This window comes from Rhineura floridana, chromosome 4 (genome assembly GCF_030035675.1).
Source record: "Rhineura floridana isolate rRhiFlo1 chromosome 4, rRhiFlo1.hap2, whole genome shotgun sequence".
NCBI classification, from domain to species: domain Eukaryota; kingdom Metazoa; phylum Chordata; class Lepidosauria; order Squamata; family Rhineuridae; genus Rhineura; species Rhineura floridana.
In genome coordinates, this window is record NC_084483.1 from 186,111,185 (window position 1) to 186,136,736 (window position 25,552).

General features: G+C 44.2%; 1 protein-coding gene across 4 annotated transcripts in view; it reads right to left on the reverse strand.

Annotated features, from left to right (window-relative positions):
* LOC133383898 (phosphofurin acidic cluster sorting protein 2-like) overlaps positions 1-25,552 on the reverse strand; it is a 241,831-nt gene that overhangs the window by 61,389 nt on the left and 154,890 nt on the right. For all 4 annotated transcript variants that reach the window (XM_061625494.1, XM_061625493.1, XM_061625492.1 and 1 more), the window contains exon 2: positions 10,095-10,182. In XM_061625494.1, the coding sequence (XP_061481478.1) occupies positions 10,095-10,182 (88 nt within the window). The remainder of the gene's footprint in view (positions 1-10,094; positions 10,183-25,552) is intronic.

Consider the following 25,552-nt stretch of genomic DNA (forward strand, 5'->3'; position numbering starts at 1 on the left):
TAGACAAAGGTTGAGTTGAAAGGGATGGGTGCGTGGTGGTGAAGTCATGGCATGTCTCCGTCATGGACCAAGCTACACTTTCCCTCTGCCCAATATGTTAATCTGGTTACACAAACTGGTCTGAAGTTTGGAATGTAAATGTTTTGGCACTATTCCAATTACATGACATGGTCATCTCATCTTTCTCAAAAATGAATTTGGTAGCACAAATGGTTTTTTGTGTTAATTTCTTGCCCTTATTTTTATTCTCTCTCTGTTCTTTGGGTGTTATTATCCCACCCTCTTAACAGCTGGTTGTGACACCTAAATAATCACCCACAAATTGAGTTAACAAGTTGTTTTTGTTCTTCTGCCTCTGTAATTATTCATGCCGGGAAGCATTTTGTGCTCTGGAAATCAAATGCAAATGGGAAATGAGCCTGGACTGGCCTTGGCTTCTGTCTCCTTCCCTTTGTATCTTCCCCCACAACAGGAAGCTAGAGAGGAATGCAACAATTCTCCAATTTCTTTCTCATTTGCACCCCAAAAGTAGCAGGCTGTTCCCTACAGCCTTGAACTCTTATGACAAGGACAGGGAATCTTTTTCACCTAAAGGGTCACATTCCCTTCTGGGCAACCAGGGAAGCAAGAGGCATAATCATAGTTGAAGGACACATTCTAGCCAGACCAAAACACTTGAGGTGCAAAGCAGCACTAGGGAGGGTTGTGGCCTGGAGAGAATTCCTAGTGCTAGACAGAGGAGCTTGGAGGGCTGCATTTCATGCTCCCTCCTCCAAACAGGCTTGAGATTCCCCACTCCTATCTTATGAGCTCCAAGACAGCAGGATGCTTCTGCTCCAACCCATAAACCATAGATGGAGAACCTGTGGCCATTCAGATGTTGTTAGACTCCATTCCCCATCAGACTCAGCCAGCATGACCAATGGCCAGGGAAGATGGAAACCGCAGTCCAACAATATCTGGAGGGCTACAGATTCCTCATTTCTGCCATAGGCCATGACTACTTCAGCTCTTCATCCTCTCTGCACTCCTTACTATTTCATCACTCCATTCAGCTCTGACCTGTTCTCAAAGTGGGATGGTTTTGTTTTGAATTAGGCCAGACTCAATTTAGCCCGTGATCCATCCATCATATTTATAACTGAGCTATTTCCATTTTTTAGCCACAACTGCCCAGGACAGGGGCAACTGGGAGAGGCAACAGGCAGGCACTCGGACAGACAGGTTCCTCTTTTTGCAAAGGCTAGCCCATTAGAGGCTTTGCTGGGCTTGAGGCTTTTGTTGCCAGAGGAAACTGTCAGCCCAAGTGCTTGCTAGGAGTGGGAGAATCAGTCATTTTCTGTTTCTCCAGACCGAAAGTTCAGTTCTCCACATTTCCACATCAGTTTGAAAATTTGAATCCCTCAGCATTTGATTGTGAATGGTTTGTAATATACATTTTTGCATGCAGTTTTGTCTAGTATATGCAGTTTTGCCAGAAATATTCCCTACCATAACACATTTTTTAAGTTATTTTCACTAATTATGCATTTTGATGCATGCTTTCCCCTAATATATGCATATTTGTGAAAGTTAAAGAGGAAAGCACAGAAGCAGGACTGCAGCTGAACGTCAAAAAGACTAAAGTATTGACAACAGAAGAGTTATGTAACTTTACAGTTGACAATGAGGACATTGAACTTGTCAAGGATTATCAATACCTTGGCACAGTCATTAACCAAAATGGAGACAATAGTAAAGAAATCAGAAGAAGGCTAGGACTGGGGAGGGCAGCTGTGAGAGAAGTAGAAAAGGTCCTCAAATGCAAAGATGTATCACTGAACACTAAAGTCAGGATCATTCAGACCATGGTATTCCCGATCTCTATGTATGGATGTGAAAGTTGGACAGTGAAAAAGGCGGATAAGAGAAAAATGAAATGTGGTGCTGGAGGAGAGCTTTGAAGATACCATGGACTGTGAAAAAGACAAATAACTGAGTGTTAGAACAAATTAAACCAGAACTGTCACTAGAAGCTAAAATGATGAAACTGAGGTTATCATACTTTGGACACATAATCAGAAGACATGATTCACTAGAAAAGACAATAATGCTGGGGAAAACAGAAGGGAGTAGACAAAGAGGAAGGCCAAACAAGAGATGGATTGATTCCATAAAGGAAGTCACAGACCTGAACTTACAAGATCTGAACAGGGTGGTTCATGACAGATGCTCTTGGAGGTCGCTGATTCATAGGGTTGCCATAAGTCGTGATCGACTTGAAGGCACATAACAACAACAAACACATTATTTGGTTGGAGGACTGCATTGCAAAATTCGGAGACGTGCACATTTCAAAGGATAGCTGAGTTTTAGTTCAGGCATTGTTTCTGGAAGTGCATATTACGTAGGTTTGCCTTAAAACCAAATTTCTTGCCCATCTCTAGTGCTTGCCTCTCCCAGCTCCATAAACAATGCTAGCTTGAGTCAAGTGACCTTTGGCAAAACTGGTGCAACCCTGCTCTCTGTAGCATTCCCTCATGGGGTGATTTGACATCCACTGAAAAGAAGTGGGATGGCTTTAGGTCCACCTAAAAAGGAGTGGGGTGCTACTCCATTTCGTTTTTGTGGCAGCATGGAAGTGATTTTTTTACTGCTGGTGTCACCAGTGTAGTGGAATGTTCTCCACACTAAAATATGGGGCCCCACCAGTATTGGCATTCTGCCAGCTCTTGAAGACACATCTCTTTAGACAAGAATCCCCAGATCTCCTAAACTGAAGGTCCTGCTTTAATTGCTCTTTTAACAAGCTTATTTTATTGCACATTTTAATTGTGAATGTTTATTTTTAATGCCTTGCTAGCATTGTTTTATTGTGTATTTTAATTATGTCTGCTTATATTTTTTGGTAATTGGTTTAATACTTGTAAACCACTAAGAAGCCATCTTGGCAATTAAGCAGCATATAAATAAATAAATAAATAAATACTGAGTGCTGGCTCTGACCATCAGTGGGAAAGCTGCAGACTACAACACCACTGTAGCCGAGAGACTAAAAGCGTGGGATTGTGGCAAGAGCTTCTGTCAACCTCCGGTCAGTTACAGGGATGAAGGAGTAAGAGGAGAGATAACTGGGAAGGCCAAGTGCCACTCCCTCAAGTCACAGGGCAGCACTACACTTTACAATGCAAACCCATAAAGCAGGGGTGGCCAACCTGAGGGCCCTCCAGATTTCGTTAGACTCCAACTCCCATCAGCCCCAGCCAGCGTGGCCAATGATCAGGGATGATGGGAGTTGCAGTCTAGCAGCATCTGGAGGACCAGTGGTTAGCCACCCCTGCTGTAAGGGGCGGCTGGTGTACCTGTGTCTTTAAGCCCCCATGTACACAAGGTCACGTACACCTTACTGTGCTGGTGTTCCCAGATGCGTGTACACTGACAAGCTCTATTCAAGTGTTCAAGAAAACATGTGAGGGCTTAAACTTGTGAGGGCTTGTAAGCATGTTTGATTCCTCTTCACTGACAGGAACGCTGATTAAGGCAGGAAACCTGATCACAAGGAGGCTCATAAACATGTTCAGCTGAACACACTAACAACCCCCTTCAGATCTTTGTGCTCAAAGCAAGACGGTTAGGATGGAGCAGCCGCTCCCCCTTTCCAGTTTTTAAAACCTCATGTGTTATTTTGAACTGCTTGAATAGGACTGTAATTAAAGAGAAGCTGTGTGGTGTAGTGGTCTGAGTGTGTCAGATTAGGAATGGAGACACCCAGGTTTAAACCCCCATTCAGTCATAAAGCTCACTGGGTAGCCTTGGGCCAGTCCCCATCTTTCAGTCTACACAGGAACCTAGGAGGCTGCCCTACACTGAGTCAGACCATTGGTCCATCTAATTCAGTATTGTCTACACTGACTGGAAGCTTTTTACAGAGTTGTGAAAACAGAACAGGTGGTGATAAGGAGAACTATATACCCCACTCTGAGCTTCTTTGAGAAGCGGTTGAACAGAAACACAACTGATTCATTGCATCACTGAAGGCCTTTGCTTACCAGCCTGCTCATTCCATCTCTGCCACCAACTCAGGTATCGGAATATTTCATACACAAACAATCTTCTCCCTGCTTTTATAAACTGAATTAATGAGGAACAGAGAGGTATGTATATTTGTCCCATTTTTCTAATACTTTTTTTTACAGGATTTTTGGGATCACACACACACACACACACACACACAGAGAGAGAGAGAGAGAGAGAGAGAGAGAGAGAGAGAGAGAGAGAGAGAGAGAGAGAGAGAGAGAGAGAGAGAGAGAGAGAGAGACCCAGACCAGACCAGACCAGACCATTTTATCTTCACAGTGACCAACCATCATTATGTTACAAGTCACAGCAACACGGTTGGGGCAGCATTTGAAGGATTGCTCTCACACAGATGTCCCCATTTGTATTCATAATGCACACCCATCTCTCTGTGTTGGACCCTTCTAGTCTGGCCTGTGTTTTGCATGGCAAAAGGCCCTCCACAAACACTGCATTCTCTTAAAGTTGCAAAGCCATTTCCATTCTGTGGCTGTGTGTCCCAGATACTAGAAAGTCTTGAAAAATGTTCCCCTTTGGGGCACATGTTTTCTGAGCATGTTTTTTGGTTGGTTTCAAATAAATCCCTCTAGTCATTTGACACGCACATAAAAAGTTATTGAAAAAATGTTATCTTGTTCACTGCATTAAAGCCTGAAAACTGCTGCAAACCAGAATGTAAAAATGATGCAACTCTAATATGAATCACAGGGCTTGTAAGTCCTGAAAAATTAGGTGTAAACTACAAAAAACAAGTAGAATGAAGGTCTGCACAGTTGCCCAAGAAATCCATTCATTTTTAAAAGAATGAAAATCCAAGCCATGTAACACTGCATACATGCTGGCATTTGCCCATCTGTTCTGACAATGGCATTTACTTGCATGTGCATCTAACAGTGGCAGCATTCAGACTTTACAATCAAAAAATATTATGCTGGTGCAAGAGAGGAAATACATAGCTAATATTGCAGCTGCTTCAGACATTAGTTAAATTGTTTTAAAACATCAGAATTTAACATTTTAAATATTTTTTCAAAAATATTTTTTAAGATGTTTTATTTTTAAAGATTTTTAAAAGATTTTTTTGTTTTTTATTATGTTTTTAAGATGTTTTGTTATTAATATGTTTTATATATGTTTTAGTGTTTTGTCATTTCCTTGCTGTCCTTGGCTCCTTCTGGAAGGGTGGGAAATTATTATTATTATTATTAATAATAATAATAATAATAAATAATAATAATAAAAATACAACAACAATAATAAACGGCAGATAAACTGCCCTCTTAAGACTGCATTCTTGCATGTAACACACAGCTTTGCCTGCATGCTCAAAAAGTTTAATTGGTGTGTCCTTACATTCAGTGTTTCTGATATTCAGATCATATTTTCATTCTCCCCCCATTTTTAGCACAGACTAAGCCCTCACACACTCGATTATTGTGTTGCTGGAAAATTCAGAGTATACAGATTTGCAGAAAAATCACACTACCAGGGCTACAACCATCAATGCAGTCTCTCCACACACTTTCCAGTTCTGGTATTGAGTATCACACAATGGAACAGCAGGCAGAGGAAGAATATATCCTTCCTTTGGAGGAGCGCATTGAATTTGGCATGCTCCACATTGGGCCTGGTGTTAGCACCACACAGCATGCCTGGACCAGTGCCCCTGTACTGGGCCTACATCTGGGCTCCACATATTCTCCCCCATCCCCCACCAATAGAAAGCCTGGCTGAGTGATTTGATTTCCCAGTGCCATCATTTTAATTTCACACAATGCAAAGCTGCTGGCATCTCCAAATACGCCTGGGAGACACCCTGACCTGAAACCTTGGTGAGCCACTGCCAGTTGATATGTAGACCAGGGGTAACCAACATAAGGACATAAGAAGAGCCTGCTGGATGAGGCCAATGGCCCATCTAGTCCAGCATCCTGTTCTCACAATAGCCAACCAGATACCTATGCGAAGTCCTCATGCAGCATCTGAGCCCAAGAGCACTCTTCCTTCCTGAGGTTTCCAGCAACTTGTACTCAGAAGCATACTGCCTCTGACTATGGAGGCAGAGTATACTCACCATGGCTAGTAGCCATTGATAGCCTTATCCTCCATGAATTTTAAAGCCATACAAGTTGGTGGCCATCACTGTCTCCTGTGGGAGTGAATTCCATACTTAACTATGCACTGTGTGAAGTAGCAGTTTCTTTTTTCTTAAATCTTCCATCTTTCAACTTTATAGGATGTCCATGAGTTCTAGTGTTATGAGAGGAGAAAGGCTTTTCTCTATCCACTTTCTCTCCGCTATGCACAATTTTATACATTGGACACATAATGAGAAGACATGATTCATTAGAAAAGATAATAATGCTGGGAAAAACAGAAGGGAGTAGTAAAAGAGGAAGGCCAAACAAGAGATGGATTGATTCCATAAAGGAAGCCACAGACCTGAACTTACAAGATCTGAACAGGGTGGTCCATGACAGATGCTGTTGGAGGTCGCTGATTCATAGGGTCACCATAAGTCGTAGTCAACTTGAAGGCACATAACAACAACAACAGGGAAGGGTGCTGTTGCACTCAGGTCCTGCTTGCAGGCTTCATGCAGGCATCTTTCTGGTTGGCCACTGTGAGAACAGGATGCTGGACTAGACGGGTCATTGGCCTGATCCAACGGCCAGGCTCTTCTTATGTTCTTATGTTTATATATAATTGAACCAGTACACCACTCAGAGATGACCTTTTTTTTAAACAAGTGGGTTAGAAATTTCATAAACAAATAAATAAAAATACACCTTGTCTACAGGACACAGACTTGCCACATACCAAGGCAGAGAAGACAACATGTCACTTTCTCCTTTCAGTGCAACCAGTGGCAGCTGTGGGCTCCATGTCAGTGGGGCAGTGGAAACCATTCCAGATTTTACTCCAAGCTTTCAAGGAATTGTCCAACGTGCTTAGGACTAAAATCCAGAGTGGATTGCACTGCCCCACTGACATGGAGGAGTGAGCCGCCACTGAGTACAACAATCCTTTTCTTAGCATAGCCACTAGGAAGGAAAGAGGGGAGGGCTGCCCCAGAAGACATAAAAGAGAGAGAAATGAGACAGACCACAAGTTCTCTTAAATTTGAAGGGATTTGTTAACAAGAATGCAAGAAAGAAGAGAGGCTGCAGCTCAGTGGCAGGGAGCACAGGTTTTGTGTGCACAAGGTCCCAGGTTCAATCCCTGGCATCTCTAGTTCAAAAAAAGGATCAGGCGGAAGGTGATGTGATGAAAAAACCTCTTCCTGAGGCTCTGGAGAGTTGCTGCTAGTCAGAGTAGACAACACTGGCCTCGAGGGACAAAGAGTCTACAGTATTCTGATATGAGGCTGCTTCCAAAAGGCTCTTCTAGGGTAGGAGCCAGCAGACTTTAGGCTTGCAAGATCTACCTTTGTGTTTTACTAGAATCCCCAATAACTCCCAACTGAGGCCAGGTGCGGAAGTCATACATCTAGAATTAAAGAACAGGGGGCCTCTGGGCAGCTGCTGAGACCACAGAGATTTGCTCTGAGTACTGTAACTGAGCCCAGCTCACAGTCCTTCTACACACACAAAAAGCATTCCTGGTTAGCCCAGGCTCCCTACATTTCAGCAGTCTGCGCGGAAAGGGAAGAAGACGCTCATTTTGTTGTTGCAATTCTTCAATGACTGGGAGTCAGAAATCTTTGCTGATCTACTGCACATAACTCAGAAATCTACTGTTTGACAGGGTTGCACCCCACAACAGGTAACAATACCATGTAAAACCGTCTGTGACCTGGCCACAAATCATCGTTAGTTTCAGGAGATTAGAGTGGGGCCATAAGTCAGTGGTAGAGCATCTGCAGTTGTGTGTAGAAGGCCCCAGGTTCAATCCCTGGCATGGAAGAAAGCCCTGCTTGAAAGTCTGAAGAGCTGCTGCCTGTCGGAGTAGACAATACTGAGAGAGATGGACCAATGTGTCTGACTCGGTATAAGGCACCTTCCTATGTCCTCAGGAGCAATGTTCAAATGGGGGGGGGATAGTAGTCCCTTAATGAAATTGCCAACCCACACTTTAGACTCTCCCCAATTTTAGCCAATGTCCCTCTTAGCCCTCTGAAAGCAGTAGCTAAGAGGCTGTCACACAAAGAAAAGGGGCTAGAGTACCTCTGTCCCCCATCCCCGTAACGCAAGCACTGCCAGAAAACCCAGATATTAACAAAGCCACAAATTGAGGTTTGCCATGAAGAATACACTTGACAGCGAGCTTCAGATTCCCTACAATTTGCCTGTATCAGCCGTCCCCCAACCTGTTGCCCTCCAGATGTTGTTGGACTACAACTCCCATCATCTCTGGCAACTAGCCATGCTGGCTGGGGCTGATGGGAGTTGTCGTCCAACAACAACTGACAGAACGGTGGTCTATTATACATGGCTTTCCAAATACACGTTTGCTCACACAAACATTTCAGTTTCAAGCGGATAGGAAGATTATGCCTCAAAATCTTAACATGTGAAGTAGCCCCAGTTTTTTAACTTCTGACACCCCATTAAGGAGAGTTATCATTAAGCAGCTCCTGCAGAAAAAGATGCACTTAAACAAAAACACTCTTCCAACACTTCCTATCCCACTGAGTGTTTAAATGTTTGAAGGCTACAAAATAAGCTTCTAGCTTCTTCAGTGCATTCTAGCACTGGGAGCAGCTGCCGTTTCCGTGGTGCAGAGACTGTATTCATATATCCTCGTAATGCACATCATATTTTTCTTTACCTCCAGAAGGTTATGAGCCCCAAAGGACAAGAACTGCACATTCAAAATCCCCAGATGGAAGAGATCCAAGAAAACCAGAAAGCACAGAAGGCTGAGATGTCCCTGACAGCTTTTCTGAAGTTCAAAATACAAGGCGTTCCTTGTAATGAGCAAATATTTCATTTAAAAAAAGCAGTCTGTCTAATTTATTAGAGGTTTCTTTACTTTATGAGATGGTCTCTTGGTCCAGTATTTGAAGCAAGCCCAAGATAGGTTGATTTGTGCTCTGCAGGTGCCTATCCTGGAGCAAGCAGGCCACAATTCCAGGGACTCTTAGCAGGATAACCTTAGGGGATTGGTTTGTTAATATACAAGTCTAGTCTGAGTTTTGAGACAGAAATGGGTTGCACAGATCCACATAATTCTGTCAGTGTGCTTAATTCCATTGCGTTTAATTGTTCGATTTATATATTTTTGTTTGACAGATGCTAGAAAAAGAAAGCTGGGATTTCCCAGCTTGGGGGGGGGGGTCGGAAAGCTGCAAGATATACAGTTACCAGGGAAGGGGAGACCACAAACCCTTAGGAAACAGACCTCTAGGATGGGCCTTGACTTCCAGATTAGTTTAACTCCAGATGTTGTTGGACTCCAGCTTCCATTATCTCCAACCATTGGCCATGCTAGCTGGGTCAGGTGGGCGATGGAGTCCAACAGCATGTGGAGGGCCACAGGTCCCCCAACCCTAAATCAGAGGATGTAAAGGCCAGTCCTTCTTCCTTAGCCCAGGATAAAAGCCTTCCCCACATTTCCTTGAGAAGAACAGAACAAGCTATTTTCTAAAAATGAAAAAATGAAGCAAATAGCTTAGCAATAGAAACCTATGGAAGTCTATAATCTCATAAGCAAAGGACTGTTTTGCATAAAGGAGGACAATATTCCACCTCTCTGCATCTTTCCTGCACAACCCTGCCATTCTATAGCCACCTGCTGGCTCTAACACATTTGTAACACTCGCCGTTTCCAGGACGGCAAAAGCCAATGTGCAGAGACATGGAGGATGGTGCCCTCCCTCCAGCTTTTAAACAAAGCCCTGTAGCAAGTGGGCAACAAGTAGCCTCCAAGGGACTTCACAAGAGCCAAGGGCTAGATCCGTGGCACAATTTAAAAAGCAACAACTTGAAGATTGGGAGGAGGCAGGAGTAACACACCGAAGCAAGGCACCCATCTCATAGTCGGAACCCATTCTGGTCTGTTCGAAGGCATTCAAGGACACGAGATCAGCAGCTTACCTGGATCTTCACAGCAATGAGCACGGAGCTTAGCTCCTTGTCCAGTTCCTTCAGCACAGTCAGCTTTTTCAGGCGGAGACTGCACAGCCTGCAAGACAGAGAGAAAGGGACACATTCAGGCACCACCATCCCAGGGCCCATGTGGCATGGTGTGAGGCACTTGGGAGGCAGCCTAGAAGGTCGGCAGCCCACCGCTGCCCCTCAGACACTCTCCTGGCTGAGAAACAGAGGGATGCGTGCACTGCGGAGAAAGCAGATCAGAAAATGAGGAAAAGAAGAAAATTAACAGAGCTAAAGCAGGATTAAGGGGATTACGCCCTGCGACAGGAAGTTGCAGGCCATGTGGGGCAGAGATCCTCACCCAAAAGGAGCTGCTGCAAGTACAGTGCTCAGCTAACCATGCCATTTCTTTTATTAAAAAGTGCCACAGTTCAAACCAACCCTGTCCTCAACTTCACATAACAAAAAAGGAATTTCCCCCCTGTTTATTTACTAATCGAGTTTTACCGCACATCACAATAACTGCAGTACAACTGCTCTTTATGACAAAAGTGGTTTAAAGATCTTCTTAAAGCAAATGTTAAAAAATGTAACATGAACATTGAGAACTGGGAAGTCTTGGCCCATGAACGTCCCAAATGGAGGTCGGCTAGTAGTGCTGTGGACTTTGAAGAAGCACGAATACAGGGCGAACGGGACAAACGAGCTAAGCGGAAGGCACGTCAAACAAATCCTCATCACGACCATCTTCCATCTAGAAACCTATGTCCTCACTGTGGGAGGCTGTGTGGATCCAGAATTGGCCTCCACAGTCACTTATGGACCCACTGTTAAAGTCCTTAACTTGGAAGACAATCTTACTCGGCCACAAGTGATCGCCAATGAAGATTATTATTATTTATTTATTTATTTAATTTGTATCCCGCCCTTCCTCCCAGCAGGAGCCCAGGGCGGCAAACAAGGCACTAAAAACACTTTAAAATCATAAAAACAAATCTTAAAATACATTAATACAAAACAACGTTAAAAACATTTAAAAAACTTTTTAAAAAGGATTAAAAACATTAAAAAAACATATTAAGCAATTCTGACACAGACACAGACTGGGATAGCTCTCAACTTAAAAGGCTTGTTGAGAAAGAAAAGTCTTCAAAAGGCACTGAAAGGATAGCAGAGATGGCGCCTGCCTAATATTCAAATGAATGAAAATGACTGTCCTAATTTGATACTGGAGGCACAGAAGCTGGATGTCAAGTTGCTGTCAAAGCTAGCAAGTGAGTCCATGAATCTTTGTTCAACCCAGTCCTCAGACTACTTGTCAGACCATGCTAACTCCTTCTTCGGTCACCTGACAGTTTTCTCTTGCCTCAGTATTACAAGCATCCGGTGGCCTAGTTCTGCGCTTGAGCCACTGAGGGTGGGAGAAGTGGAGGCAAATACCAGCCCCCTCAGGCCATTTCAGGATTTCATTTTTATTTGTATTTTAAATCAAACAAAAATACATTAAACAAAGTACACTGAATTAGATGCTAAGAAAACAGATAGATACTGCGGAAATGAAAATGTACGTTAACTATAACATATAACCCCGTCATCTCTCTTTCTGGTTTTTCCAAAGGGTCTACTAACTGCAGCCTACCGGAGTAAGGACCCAGATTCCAGTATCATTGGGAAATGAACATCCAGACTGGCTATGAATCCCATCTATTTGCTTAACACGTTGGGGCCAGTGTCATGACACTGGTAGTTTCATTATATTGAGACGGCACAAGGAGCTGGAGGTGGGAGAAGGGGAAGATAAAGGAATTAATACAGCACACTGCTGGAGTAGCATTAAACATCTCCAGCTATGTGTGAATTTTGGTACTGTAGTGCACCAGTACACGTAATTCAACATCTCAGGGTTTGTTTTTTTTACACACACACACGCACACACGCACACACACACAAAAACCAAATTCTAGGTCATTTTGCCTTCCCCACACCCTCTCTAAAAGCCGTATACCCAAGAGCCATTTTACATGGAAAGAATCCATAGAAATGCTGGCCTCTCTCAATATAATATCATTGGTTACTTTCTCCACAATGAAAAAGTGTGCGCACGCATATGCACACACACACAAACACACACAAAACCCCTGCAACCTAATTAACATCTGGCACTTGAGAGTATTTCCAAAGTTGTGCCAAAAGTATTTTGGCAGTGACTATTAGACACTGAACAGATCCTGGCCTCCTTTTTAAAAACAAACAAACATGCTTGAAGATTTTCCAATAGCAAGGTGTCAGTGAGTGTGTGTGAAATAGCCAATAACCCACCAAGACAGGTTTGTAAGCATGTGCGCTTCAGAATCAAGAGGGGCATACGAGCCAGATTTCTGCAGACTGTGGCAGGGGTGGGAAGCCCTTTTTCTGTCCAGAGAAGGATGCTGGCAATCAGTGGGGCCAGAGCCTGTGGTGGGCAGGATCACTGCCTTTTCTACCTCTCCCCCTTCCCTTTTCCTATCTACTTAACAGGCTGACAGGGAATGGGCAAATCACTTTTGCCAGAGGTCTCAACTGATCAGACCTTTCAGCGTTCTTTGAGACTGTCAATAAGCACATGAAGAGGGGCGATCCGGTAGACACTGTGTACTTCAACTTTCAGAAAGCTTTTGATAAAGTCCTGTTCAAGATGGGGAAGTTCAGGGACTAAGCGCGGGGAGAGATGCATATAGGAATGCTGGGAGCAGGCTGGCATGCACACCCCTGCCTACCATTCAGGGGTACAGTACTCATCTGTTCAAGCAAACACCTGAATATATCTAATATGACCTGCAAATATGTGCAATAGGCATCATTTATATAGGTCACAAAATCCAGCTCTTCTTTACATATAATTTGGGTCACCTTGGCACAAAATTTCTAATCCCAGATGCCGGGGCAGATATGAACCATCTCTCTGTGCTGACCTTTGGAAGTTCTACCAGTTTTCTACTATCAACAGAGGCTGGTAGAAGGGGGAGGAGACATGTGTTAACCAAGAGCCACACAACAACTCTTACAGATGCTTTGACATCTATACAGAAGCCAAGTAAGAGAGTTCCCAAGTTTTTACAACTCAAGCTAAAGTGAGCAGACCTGCACCTTGTTGAACAGATATTTGGGCAGCCACACAGCTAGTGGCCTGCAAGTTGTTCCATTCCCTTCATGTCCTTGTGTAGGACTGACCTACCACCAGCTCCCCGGATTTATACGGACTGAGATGTTAGGTTCAGTGTCAGGTTGAAGAGGAAGGGGTTGGCTTCTGCTGCTGCAGTGGATCTCAGAGGGTGCCCAGTTACTGCTCAATCAGAGGAGGCTGAACTCCCTATAACGGGATTGACTCTGCTCTGCTGCCCTTGAGGTCGAGAAACAAGTGAAGAGTTTCTTCTGCAGATCAGTCAAGCATGCAACAGACATAAGCATGCAACAGACATTCAGCGGGCATTCCCCTCCATGCCCTGCTCAAACTCTTGTCTCTAGTGCAAAGGCAGGTAAATGCATGTGCATGAACATTAAGACACCATAGGAACACAGGAAGAGCCTGCCGGATCAAGCCAATGGCCCATCTAGTCCAGCATCCTGTTCTCACAGCGGCCAACTAGATGCTTATGAGAGCTCAACACTCTCTCCTCCTATGGTTCCCAGCAACTGGTATTCAGAATCATGCTGCCTCTGACCATAAAGGCAGAGAATAGCCATCATGGCTAGTAGGCATTGATAGCCTTATCCTCCATGAATTTGTCATCCTTTTTAAAATCCATCCAAGATGGTGGCCATCACTGTTTCCTGTGGTTTAACAGCGGTTTATGGAGAAGTACTTTCTTTTGTCTGTCCTGAAACTTCCAACATTCAGCTTCATTGGATGTCCACGAGTTCTAGTGTTATGAGGGAGAAAAGCTTTTCTCTATCCACCTTTTCCATGCAAAGAGCAGGGAGAAAAACACCATGCGGCACATAGCCTGACATTTCCCTAGGGATGGGGAAGAAATTCAATTCCGTTTTGCGGACTGTGTTGCCGCCATCGCCGCCGCTGGTTGCGGGTGTCTTCATCATCGCTGAGGGCCGTGCCGTTGCCCAGGACACTATCACTGCGGCGTATATCTTTGCCACCTCGCCGCTTTCTTGCTCGCGTGTGGCGCTTCTGTTGCTGCTTGGGGCTGTGTTGCTGTCCTGGTGTCCTTGCTGCGGCTTGCCTTTGGATGGGACTTGAGACTGCCATCGCTGCTTGACGAGGATTAACTCATTTTAACGTTTGTTTGGGTGTGTGGGGGGGCTAATGTGGGGTGAATGATTGGTATGTTTGCTTGTTTGTGTGGTTTTGTGTATTTTTAACATGTGCCTGGGAGATAAGATTCCATCCTTCGTGGGGAGGCTCTCGGGGCCCCCGATTAACATAGTGACGGGTAATGGGAGGTATGGCGTTAGGAGGAGAACAGGCCAGGTAAGGGGAACTCGTCCCAGACAAATTGTGTCTGTGCCTTGTTCCGGTTCTCCTCATATCCACAGGATTGTTGGTTGTCCTATCAGCCAGCTCTCGGATCTCCAAGTGCTGCTTTTGAATGCCAGGTCGGTACATAATAAAACCTCACTTGTCCATGATTTAATTCTGGAGGAGGGTGCCGACCTGGCATGTATAACCAAGACCTGGGTGGCTGATCAGGGAGGAGTTGCTCTTTCCCAGCTTTGCCCACCCGGGTATTTGGTTCAGCATTGTGGTAGATCTGAGGGCCGGGGAGGGGGGGTCGCTGTGGTCTATAGGAGTTCTTTCCCTCTCACCAAGCACCCTGTCCAGACGGCGACTGGTTTGGAATGTCTCCACCTTGTGTTGGGCAAGGGAGACAGACTAGGAATACTGTTGGTGTACCGTCCACCTTGCTGCCCAACAGCTTCCTTAGCTGAGCTGACAGAGATGGAGGTCCTTTTGAGGTCCCCTAGACTTTTGGTACTGGGGGATTTCAACGTCCATGCCGAGGCTGTCTTATCTGGTGCAGCTCAGGACTTCATTGCCTCCATGACAACAATGGGGCTGTCTCAATTTTCTACTGGCCCAACACATGTGTCGGGACATACTCTCGATTTGATCTTCGCCACTGGACATGGAGATGGTGATCTGATGGTGGGGTGTTTTTCATCTACCCCATTGTCATGGACAGATCACCGCTTGCTGAGATTTAGACTTACAGCGGCTCTTTCCCTCTGCAAAGGTGGAGGATCTATTAAGTTGATCCGCTCCCAGAGCCGGATGGATCCTGTAGGTTTTCAGAGGGCTCTGGGAGATTTTCCGGCTGATAGGACTGGTACTCCTGTCGAGGCCCTGGTCACACTGTGGAATACAGAAATGACCCGGGCTATTGACATGATCGCTCCCGCGCGCCCCCTTCGCTGTAGAGCTCATACAGCTCCGTGGTATACCCCGGAGCTGAGAGTGATGAAACATGAGAGGAGGAGGCTGGAGTGCAGATGGAGGAAAACTCCCAGTGGATACAATCATGCCTTGGTAAGTGCCACCAATAAGTTGTATACAAAAGTGGTAAGGACAGCAAAGAAGCTCTATTTTGCTGCCTCTATTAGATCATCTTTAAGCCGCCCAGCGGAGCTTTTTAAAGTCGTGCGAGGGCTCTTACACTCTGGCCCCCACGATACTATGGAAACATCTGAGACCCGCTGTAATGAAATTGCTGGACACTTTCAAGATAAGATTGCATGTATCCGCAGGGACCTTGACTCTGATGTTGTGACAGATGAATCCATTGAAGTGTCCGGAGCACGGCCTTGTCTTTCTTTATTGGATGAGTTTCAGTTGGTGCAGCTCGAGGAAGTGGACAAGGTGCTTGGAATGGTTCGGGCGACCACGTCTGTTCTGGATCCTTGCCCATCTTGGCTAGTGAAAGCTGGCAGGGCTGGAACCACCAGTTGGGCCAAGGAGGTGGTTAATGCCTCCTTGAGGGAGGGAGTGGTCCCTGGTAGCCTCAAGGAGGCAGTAGTGAGACCTCTTTTAAAGAAACCCTCCTTGGACCCAGATAATTTAAACAACTATAGACCGGTGGCGAATGTCCCTTTTCTGGGCAAGGTTTTGGAGCGGGTGGTTGCCAGCCAACTCCAGGCACTCTTGGATGAAACTGATTATCTAGATCCATTTCAATCCGGTTTCAGGCCCGGTTTTGGCACCGAAACAGCCTTGGTCGCCCTGTATGATGACCTGTGTTGGGAGAGGGACAGGGGGAGTGTGACTCTGTTGATTCTCCTTGAACTCTCAGCGGCGTTTGATACCATCGACCATGGTATCCTTCTGAGGAGACTCGCGGAGTTGGGTGTCGGGGGCACTGCTTGGCAGTGGTTCCGCTCCTACTTCGCGGATCGTCACCAGAAGGTAGTGCTTGGGGAACATCACTCGACACCATGGACTCTCCATTGCGGAGTCCCTCAGGGGTCAGTTTTGTCCCCCATGCTTTTCAACATCTACATGCAGCCGCTGGGTGCAGTCATCAGGAGTTTTGGAGTGCGTTGCCATCAGTATGCTGATGACACGCAGCTCTATTTCTCCTTTTCATCTTCTTCAGGTGAGTCTGTTGATGTGCTGAACCGTTGCCTGACCGCGATAATGGACTGGATGAGAGCTAATAAACTGAGACTCAATCCAGACAAGACCGAGACATTGTTGGTGAATGCCTTCCCTGCTCAGATGGTGGATGTTAACCCTGTTCTGGATGGGGTTACACTCCCCCTGAAGGAACAGGTACGTAGTTTGGGGGTTCTTCTCGACTCTTCCCTGTCTCTCGAGGCCCAAGTGGCCTCGGTGGCACGGAATGTGTTTTACCATCTTCGTCTGGTAGCCCAACTACGCCCCTATCTGGACAGGGACGACCTCGCCTCCGTTGTTCACTTCAAGATTGGATTACTGTAATGCGCTCTACGTAGGGCTGCCCCTGAAGACAATTCGGAAGCTTCAGCTGGTGCAGAACACAGCTGCCAGACTACTGACGAGGACCAGTCGGTCTTCGCATATAACACCTGTCTTGGCGCGCCTGCACTGGCTTCCTATTTGCTTCCGGGCGAGATTCAAGGTGTTGGTTCTTACCTATAAAGCCTTACACGGCGTGGGACCTCAATACCTTGTGGAACGCCTCTCTCGATACGAACCTACCCGTTCACTTCGTTCAGAATCTAAGGCCCTCCTCCGGGTACCAACCCATCGGGAAGCCCCGAGGGTGGTTACTAGATCTAGGGCCTTTTCTGTGGTGGCCCCTGAGTTGTGGAACAGCCTCCCCGAAGAGGTACGCCTGGCGCCTACACTTTTATCTTTTCGGCGCCAGGTAAAGACCTTTTTATGCTCCCAGGCATTTTAATTTTCTTAACCATTTTAATCTTTTAATCCGTATTTTTAATTTTTGTCGTATTGTGTTTTTGTAGTGTTTTTTGTTGTTTGTTTGCATATGTTTTTATGATTTTTATTATGATATATTGTATTTTATCTTGTTTGTTCACCGCCCTGAGAGCTATTCTGCTAAGGGCGGTATATAAATTGAAATAATAATAATAAATAAATAAATTTATAGGCGAAGCTACCTAATTTGCTCTTTCTGAAACAATACATGAACCAAAATACAGACATCATTTGGAGTCCGCACTTCTCCAAATTTTGAAATGCAGTTCTCTAACCAATATGTACAAAGATACATATACTAGGCTAAAATATGACAAAAATGCAAGTCTTTGTGAAACTAACATTCAAAAATGCATTAAGGCAAAATGCATTGCAAAAATGTGCAAATTGGGTAAAACTGCATACACAGATGTGCATATTAGGACAAATTAACACTAAAATGCTGCTTGATTTTCATGAGGACTTTTTTTTTTAATCACAAACTGATGTAGCAACAAGGAGAACTGAACTTATGGTTGGAAAAATGAGAATCTAGAGAAACTGAAGTTGACAGATTTGCCTCTCCCTACATCTCACACACTGGCTACTGTTTAGACGATGACTTCTTGACTTAATAACAAATGATGCCTGTGCTCTCTGCCACTTTGCTCCTCCCTTGGTGCAAACCAGCATACAAGCCAGAGAGACTTCCATTAGCGATAGGTTTTTATCCAAATCATTTCATTCAGAACAAATCAGGATAGGAAGCCAACTTCAAACCGCTGCTTCCTATCCTGGCTTGTTCCAAAGCTTTTAAATTCCCAGTTTGGACAAAACAGAAAGCTATAATTAAAGGAAGGTTTCCTGGCTTGTCTGCTTGCTCATGCAAAGGGAGAAGTGAAGCAATTGTGTGTGTGGGGGGGGGAAAGGGGGCACTGGGCTTGTTCCTATCTCCGTTTATTAAGCTGAGATAACGATGGTCCAATTGCAGCCACTGCAGTTGCTGTGGTATATGCTGCACTGGGGATAATCTATTGTAGACAATTGTGCTTTTCAAGTAGATCTTTAAACCAAAAGAATGAATGCTCTCTTCGCTTTTAAATCCGTACATGACAGGCTATGGTAGAATAAATGAAATAAAACATACAGAAGGTAGAGAAGAGCATCCTGCAGTATTGAGAGCAGTGGATGAGCGATCCTTGATATTAGAATTGGCATGGCACAAATATGTCTCTATTTTCACCTGTGAACTACTGACACCAGTGTGCTCCATCTCCCTTCCCCAAATAAGGTATCATCTTAAGGGGGTTACATTCACCATGAATGGTCATTTCTTTGCTTGTCTTTATTCCTCTACTTCAGGGGTGGGGAACCTTAGAGCCAAAGGCCAAATGTGGTCCTTTGGGCTTCTCTATCTGGCCCTTGGGCCTTTCTCCAGGCCACATCCCATCCCCAAGCCACATCTCCTCTCCCCAGGCCACAGTGAGCCTGCTCCAGATCCTCGAGTGCTTTTTCATGGATGGAATGTGTCCCTGAACTGTGCCTTTTGCTTTTCTTGGATATAAAGGGTGCGTGTACAGTGCCTTGCAAAAGCAATCAGACCCCCTGACCAATGCTCTCATATTAGTGAATTACAAATGGTACATGGTAATTTTGTTCAGTATGATATTTTATTTTGAAACACTGAAACTCAAAATCAATTATTGTAAGGTGACATTGGTTTTATGTTGAGAAATGTTGGTAAGAAACATAAAAAACTGAAACATGTTGCTTGCATAAGTATTCAAGCTTTGTGCTGTGGAAGCTCCCAGTTTACACAGATGAAAGAAATTGCCCTATTGAGGCCACAATTACCTTACCATTGGCCTCCACCTGTGAGCCATTAAAGTTGCTGTCACATTGTCAGGATAAAAACCCTACTGTTGAAGGATCATTGGTCAGGCTGTGGATCTGAAGGAAAATGAAGACCAAAGAGCATTCAACAGACGTGAGAGATAATGAAATTCAAATGCATAGGTTTGGAAAAGGGTACAAAATAATGTCCAAGTGTTTGGATATCCCAGTGAGCACAGTTGGGTCAATAATCAGGAAATGGAAGCTGCATCACACCACCCAGGAACTGCCAAGAAAAGGCCATCCCTCAAAACTCAGCACTCGAACAAGAAGACGACTTGTGAGAGAAGCCAAAGAGAGGTCAACAATCACTTTGAAGGAGCTACAGAGTTCAGTGGCTGGGAGTGGAATAATGGTGCACCAGTCAAAAAGATCAAGACTTCTGCATAACACTGGCCTGTATAGGAGGGTGGCAAGAAAGAAGCTGTTACTCAAAAAGTACCATCTGAAAGCATGTCTGGAGTTTGCCAGAAAGCATGAGAGTGCCCCAGATGTGATGTGGGAAAAGGTTTTGTGGTCAGATGAGACCAAGATAGAGCTTTTTGGCCAAAACTCAAAGTGCTATGTCTGGCACAAACCTAACACTGCCCATGCCTCAAGACACACCATCCCTACAATGAAGTGTGGTAGTGGCGGCATCATGCTGTGAGGATGCTTCTCATCAGCAGGGACTGGGCATCATGTTAAAATTGAAGGAAGAATGGATGGAGCAAAATACAGGGAAATACTGCAAGAGAACCTGCTTCAGTCCACTAAAAAACTGAAGCTTGGGAGGAATTCCCTTTTCAGCAGGACAATGATCCCAAGCACAAAGCCAAAGCAACACTGGAGTGGTTCAAGAATAAAAAGGTGAATGTCCTACAGTGGCCCAATCAAAGTCCTGATCTCAATCTCACTGAGAATCTGTGGTGCTCCTTGAAAATTGTGGTCCACAAGTGACTCCCAACCAACCTGAACAACCTGGAGTGAATCTGCCAAGAAGAATGGGCCAAAATCCCTCTGACGCTGTGTGCAAAGCTGGTACATACCTACCCCAAAATATTTAAAGCTGTTATTGCAGCAAAAGGTGGCTCTACCACATATTAATGTGTGGGGGTTAAAAATGTATGCAAGCAACATGTTTCAGTTTTTTAAGTTTTTCCAGTCATTTCCCAACATAAAACCAATGTCATCTTACAATAATTGATTTTGAGTTTCAGTGTTTCAAAATAAAATATCATACAGAATGAAATTACAATGTACCATTAGTAATTCCGTAATATGAAAGCATTGGTCAGGGGTCTGATTAATTTTGCAAGGAACTGTATAGAGAAACCACTGTCTTTTGTAGTCTACTGTACAAAAATTAAGGCCACATCTGCACCATACATTTATTCCACTATTATTTATTTAAAATATTTCTATCCCACCCTTCTACCCTACAACAGGGCACTCAGGGCAGCTCACAATAAAATAATACAAAACTAAAAATAATAAAAAACACCACAAAAAATAGAATAGATAAAAATTCATAAAATACAAATTAAGAAATGTAGAGGAGCGATATTAAAGAGGTAAAACTAAAAAGGGAGGTAAATAAAATCAGTTTCAGACTATACCTTCGGTCCCTCCCAAAGATTCTCCAGAAGACGGTTTTCAGAAGTCTTCAAAACACCATAAGGGAGGAAGCAGAGTGGGCTTCTTGGGGTAGAGTATTCCAGAGCTTGGGGGCCACGGCTGAAAAGACTCTCTCCCACGTGCCTGCCAGTCTTTCATTCCAGGCACGCAGAGGAGACCAGAGGCAGCTGATCTTAAATCACAGGCAGGTACATATGGGTGTAAGCAGCCCCTCAAGTACATTGGCCATTTAAGGTTTTAAAAGTCAAAAGCAGCACTTTGAATCAGGCCTAGAAACAAACTGGGAGCCAGTGGAGTCAATAAAGCACAGTGGTAATATGAACCCCATGCCGTGACCCAGTTAACATTCTGGCTGTCGCATTTTGAACCAACTGCAATTTCCAAACCATTTTCAAAGGCAGCCCCACATAGAGTATGTTACAGTAATGAAGCCTCAATGTCACCAATACATATGCCACTGTGGCCAAATCCATTTTATGACTTCCCCAAAGAATCCTGGTGCTGAGGGTTGTTAGGAGACCTCAATTATCTTCACATAGTTCCAATTCCCAGAGTTCCCTGGAAAGAGGGACTGATTGTTAAACTACTCAGCGGGACTTACTTCCAGGTAAGCAAACAAAGGATTGCAGTCTCAGGAACATAGAAGTATATTCAGTTTTTGCTATTGTATGGATCAAAAAGAGAGCTGAATGAGAAAGCAAAATCCTTTGAACATGGAGTCTCACAATTCATTCAAAGATTGCTGAAGATGACTGACTATCAAAAAGTGAACGGCTAACACCTCAAATGAGTTAAGCAAGCCATTAAGCAGAAATCTATATTGCATTTTCAGCCCATATTTATTAAAGCTTAAGAGTAAATCCACATACATATCCAAGAATCCATACGAAAAAATGTGTTTTAAACAGCACATAAACATCACTGGAAAAGAAGCAGAAGCGGCTTTCAGTCCTTGTGGAGATTTTCAAGTGTATTTTACAGATATCTGCTTAAGCATCCTCTCCTTAGGTCAGCTGAGCCTTATTTCTACAACCAGCCCTTCCAATCATTCAGAAGCAACTGGGCCAAGTCTAGTTTCTCAAACAATCTGGAAGATCTCTGAAAAGAAACTCCACTGTGAAGATAATGATCTTAAAAAATGGAGTCAGTCATGCCAATTCTCCCAGAATAGTTCTGAGCAGCCTGTAAAAGGTTGCCATGTTGCAACACATGTAACTGCCTCAGATAGTGCACATATTGGATATGGATATTTTGGAAAGGTTCAGAAATGCTTTGATCACCAATTTTTACTTTCTTGGGTTTTTCAATTTGCAGCAGTAAAATAAACTCTGACAACAACATAGGTTCCTAGTCCTATAGACAGACTGCAGTTTCCTGGGCATCTAGATGTCTTCTGGATACAAAATTAGCAAAGAGCTCCTGGTGCCTTTGCAAAAGGTACCATCATTATAGGTAGCAATAAAAGCACATATTTGTTTTTACGCTCCCTTCACCTTCCATGCCCGTCCAACGTCATTTCATTTCATATTTGTACCCCACTGCCCCCCCCGAAAGGAATCCCAAGGTGGCTGATGATAAATACAAAACAAAATACAAAAATAAGAAAACTACAAATGCAATATAAACACAATATGACACCACACCAAATTCATAATTATAAATCAACTAATAAATATAAAATATTTCAATAACACAATATTTAACTAAATATTTAACTAACAAAACTTCACATGTAACTAATGATAATATATCCCAATCAGAAGTATAGTCTGGTGTGGTAGTGGTTGATGTAGTTGTCTTTTCTTCCACTGATTGGGGAGTTGGGGCATGCCCACATCATTTTGGGATGCTATCTCTTTTTCTGCTCTTTTAGATATGGCAGCCGTTTGTGTTATGCCACACCCCCACAGCAGCCATTTTGTAACTGGTGCCCATCGCATTTTATCAAAATCCCAACTGGACCCACTGGCCAAATATGATTAGCTCCCCCTGGTGTAACATGTAGCCAGATTCTTCCTGGAGCACTGTATACTGAAGTCACAGCAGCAGAATGGCAACCACATCACTTCCACAACAAAAGAACCAGTTTTCAGTCTAGACAACCTTTTCAAGTAAAACAAGCCTACAAGATTTTAGCAGGCAAAAGCCACTTATAGTTTATTTCTACACCAACTCTCTCTACACTTTTACAGCTCCCTAAGCCTTCACCCTCCAGTTAAAAAGTCTATGTCTACAGTCAGTCTTTCTTCAGTCCTACAGGCAACATTAAGGGTTTACCATACGTGTTTTCTTTACGGTTCTTATCCAGTCTACAAACTACAACAACCTGCTGTACACAAGTCAATTAGGAGAATGCATCTTCTGGGACATCGGAACAAAATACTTTATCCAAATCCTATTATTGCTACTGAGCACTGGCTTCAGCTCACTATAATAAACCAGCCACAGGCCTCTAAAGAGAAAATGTGGGTCCTCCGGGGACACCAGTATCCACAGCTCTCTAAACATACGCAAACACATACGCACATGCCAATCCCCAAACCTCCCCCAGCTCCTTCCTCTGCTGTTTCAGGATCTATAGGGAATGATGGAAGGAGGCCACAGAAGTTGTCTTCTTGCTGGATTGCAGCTACCCAGGAAATGATCCCACAGTCAATACCCGCTCTCCCCTTTCCTCTCTTCTGGACAGCTGCTCTGGAAGGACTCTTCTCACAAAGTAGCTGCTTTTTATAATGGTGCTGAAGTTCAGACCCATCTGGCCACTAAATCACCTTCGCTTGAAAAGCCATGCTCCTTAGTTCTGGATGAATGGAGGTGGATTACTATTTGATGGTGAGGAAACACACACTCTTCATCATGGGCAACCTATTTATTCAGCATTCATCCTGATTTGCTTGCACAAAGCTTATGTGGAGCTAAAACTATTTCTGGTCTTTATTGAGCATATGCTCTTATTTGTTTGTGGGTCAGTTATATGACAATTGAGCATTTCTCTTCCATTCATCCTGATTTGCTTGTGGGTGTTTACATGTTTTCCCATCCATCATTTGTTCATTCCATGCTTTTCAATGCATTTCCTTGTCACTTTCCTAAATGCAAAAAGTCTGTTACTTTTTATTAACTGGATTTGTTGTGTTTGGGTGACAGAACGCTTTAATCCACTTTCACTGCACAAACCTAAGTGTCCTGGTAAATGCCCGAATCCCTCCTGCAAAATATTACTATTACTGCTGCTGCTGCTGCTGCTGCTGCTGCTGCTACTACCACCCTCCAGCCTTCACTCAATGGTCCCGGGGGGGTTACAACAGTTTTAAACACATAATTAAAAACAGTTAAAAGCAACCTAAACAATACTAACAGTCTGAAGGCACCCAATGTCCCAAAGTACTGTACTACTAAGAACATAAGAGCCAATGGCCCATCTAGTCCAGCATCCTGTTCTCACTGTGGCCAACCAGGTGCCCATGAGAAACCTAAAAGCAGGACGCGAGCACAAGAGCGCTCTCCCCTCCTGCAATTTCCAGCAACTGGTATCCAGAAGCACAGTGCCTCTCACCATGTATGTACTATTTACTATTTGACATGCTCCAAAACCAAGTGGACGGGGGGGACGGGCGGGCTCCAGGGCTTAGTTCTGGCTTCAATAAAGTCTTGCACTAAACTTTCTTTCCTATTTCCAAACATAAAAACGCTCTTCAGCGAGCACAAGAGAATACACAGTTTCGCATGAATTTCTCCTATCCTCATAGGAAATAAAGGCACAAAGCACCAGTTAGGGAAGGTGGAAGAAACCTGACCTTCCTGCTTCATATTTTAGACAACATCCAATCAACTATTCCTCAAAAACACATATCTCTCTGGTTAGTCATGATACAAAACAGGGTAACAACAACAGCTCTTGAAATAACCCCCCTCTCCTGGAAAGTTCTGGAAAGAACTGGGCATGTTTAGCCTGGAGAAGAGAAGGCTAAGGGGAGATATGATACCACTCTTCAAGTACATGAAAGGTTGTCACAGAGAGGAGGGCCGGAATCTCTTCTTGATCATCCCAGAGTGCAGGACACAGAATAATGGGCTCAAGTAGTAGGAAGGCAGATTTCGACTGGGCATCAGAAAAAACTTCCTAACTGTTAGAGCCATACGACAATGGAAACAATTACCTAGAGAGGTAGTGGGCTCTTCGACAGTGGGGGCATTCAAGAGGCAGCTGGACAGCCATCTGTCGGGAATGCTTTGATTTGGATTCCTGCATTGAGCAGGAGGTTGGACTCGATGGCCTTGTAGGCCCCTTCCAACTCTACTATTCTATGATTCCATGATTCCTTTTTGGCAATTTAATTCTGAATAAATGGAAGAGAAGACCTTTGGACCTGCTAGGATCCTTCACCCCCACCCCCAAGTTCTCCCCTGCTGGCAGGGTGGTCATCCAGACCTACTGCTTTTGGAGCAACCGGTTGCTGACTCTCTAACCATGTCATGGGACAAAAGGGGGGCTTCTCCTTTGGGGAAGGACCATAGTTCAGCGGTAGGGTCCATGCTTTGGATGCAAGAGGCTCCAACT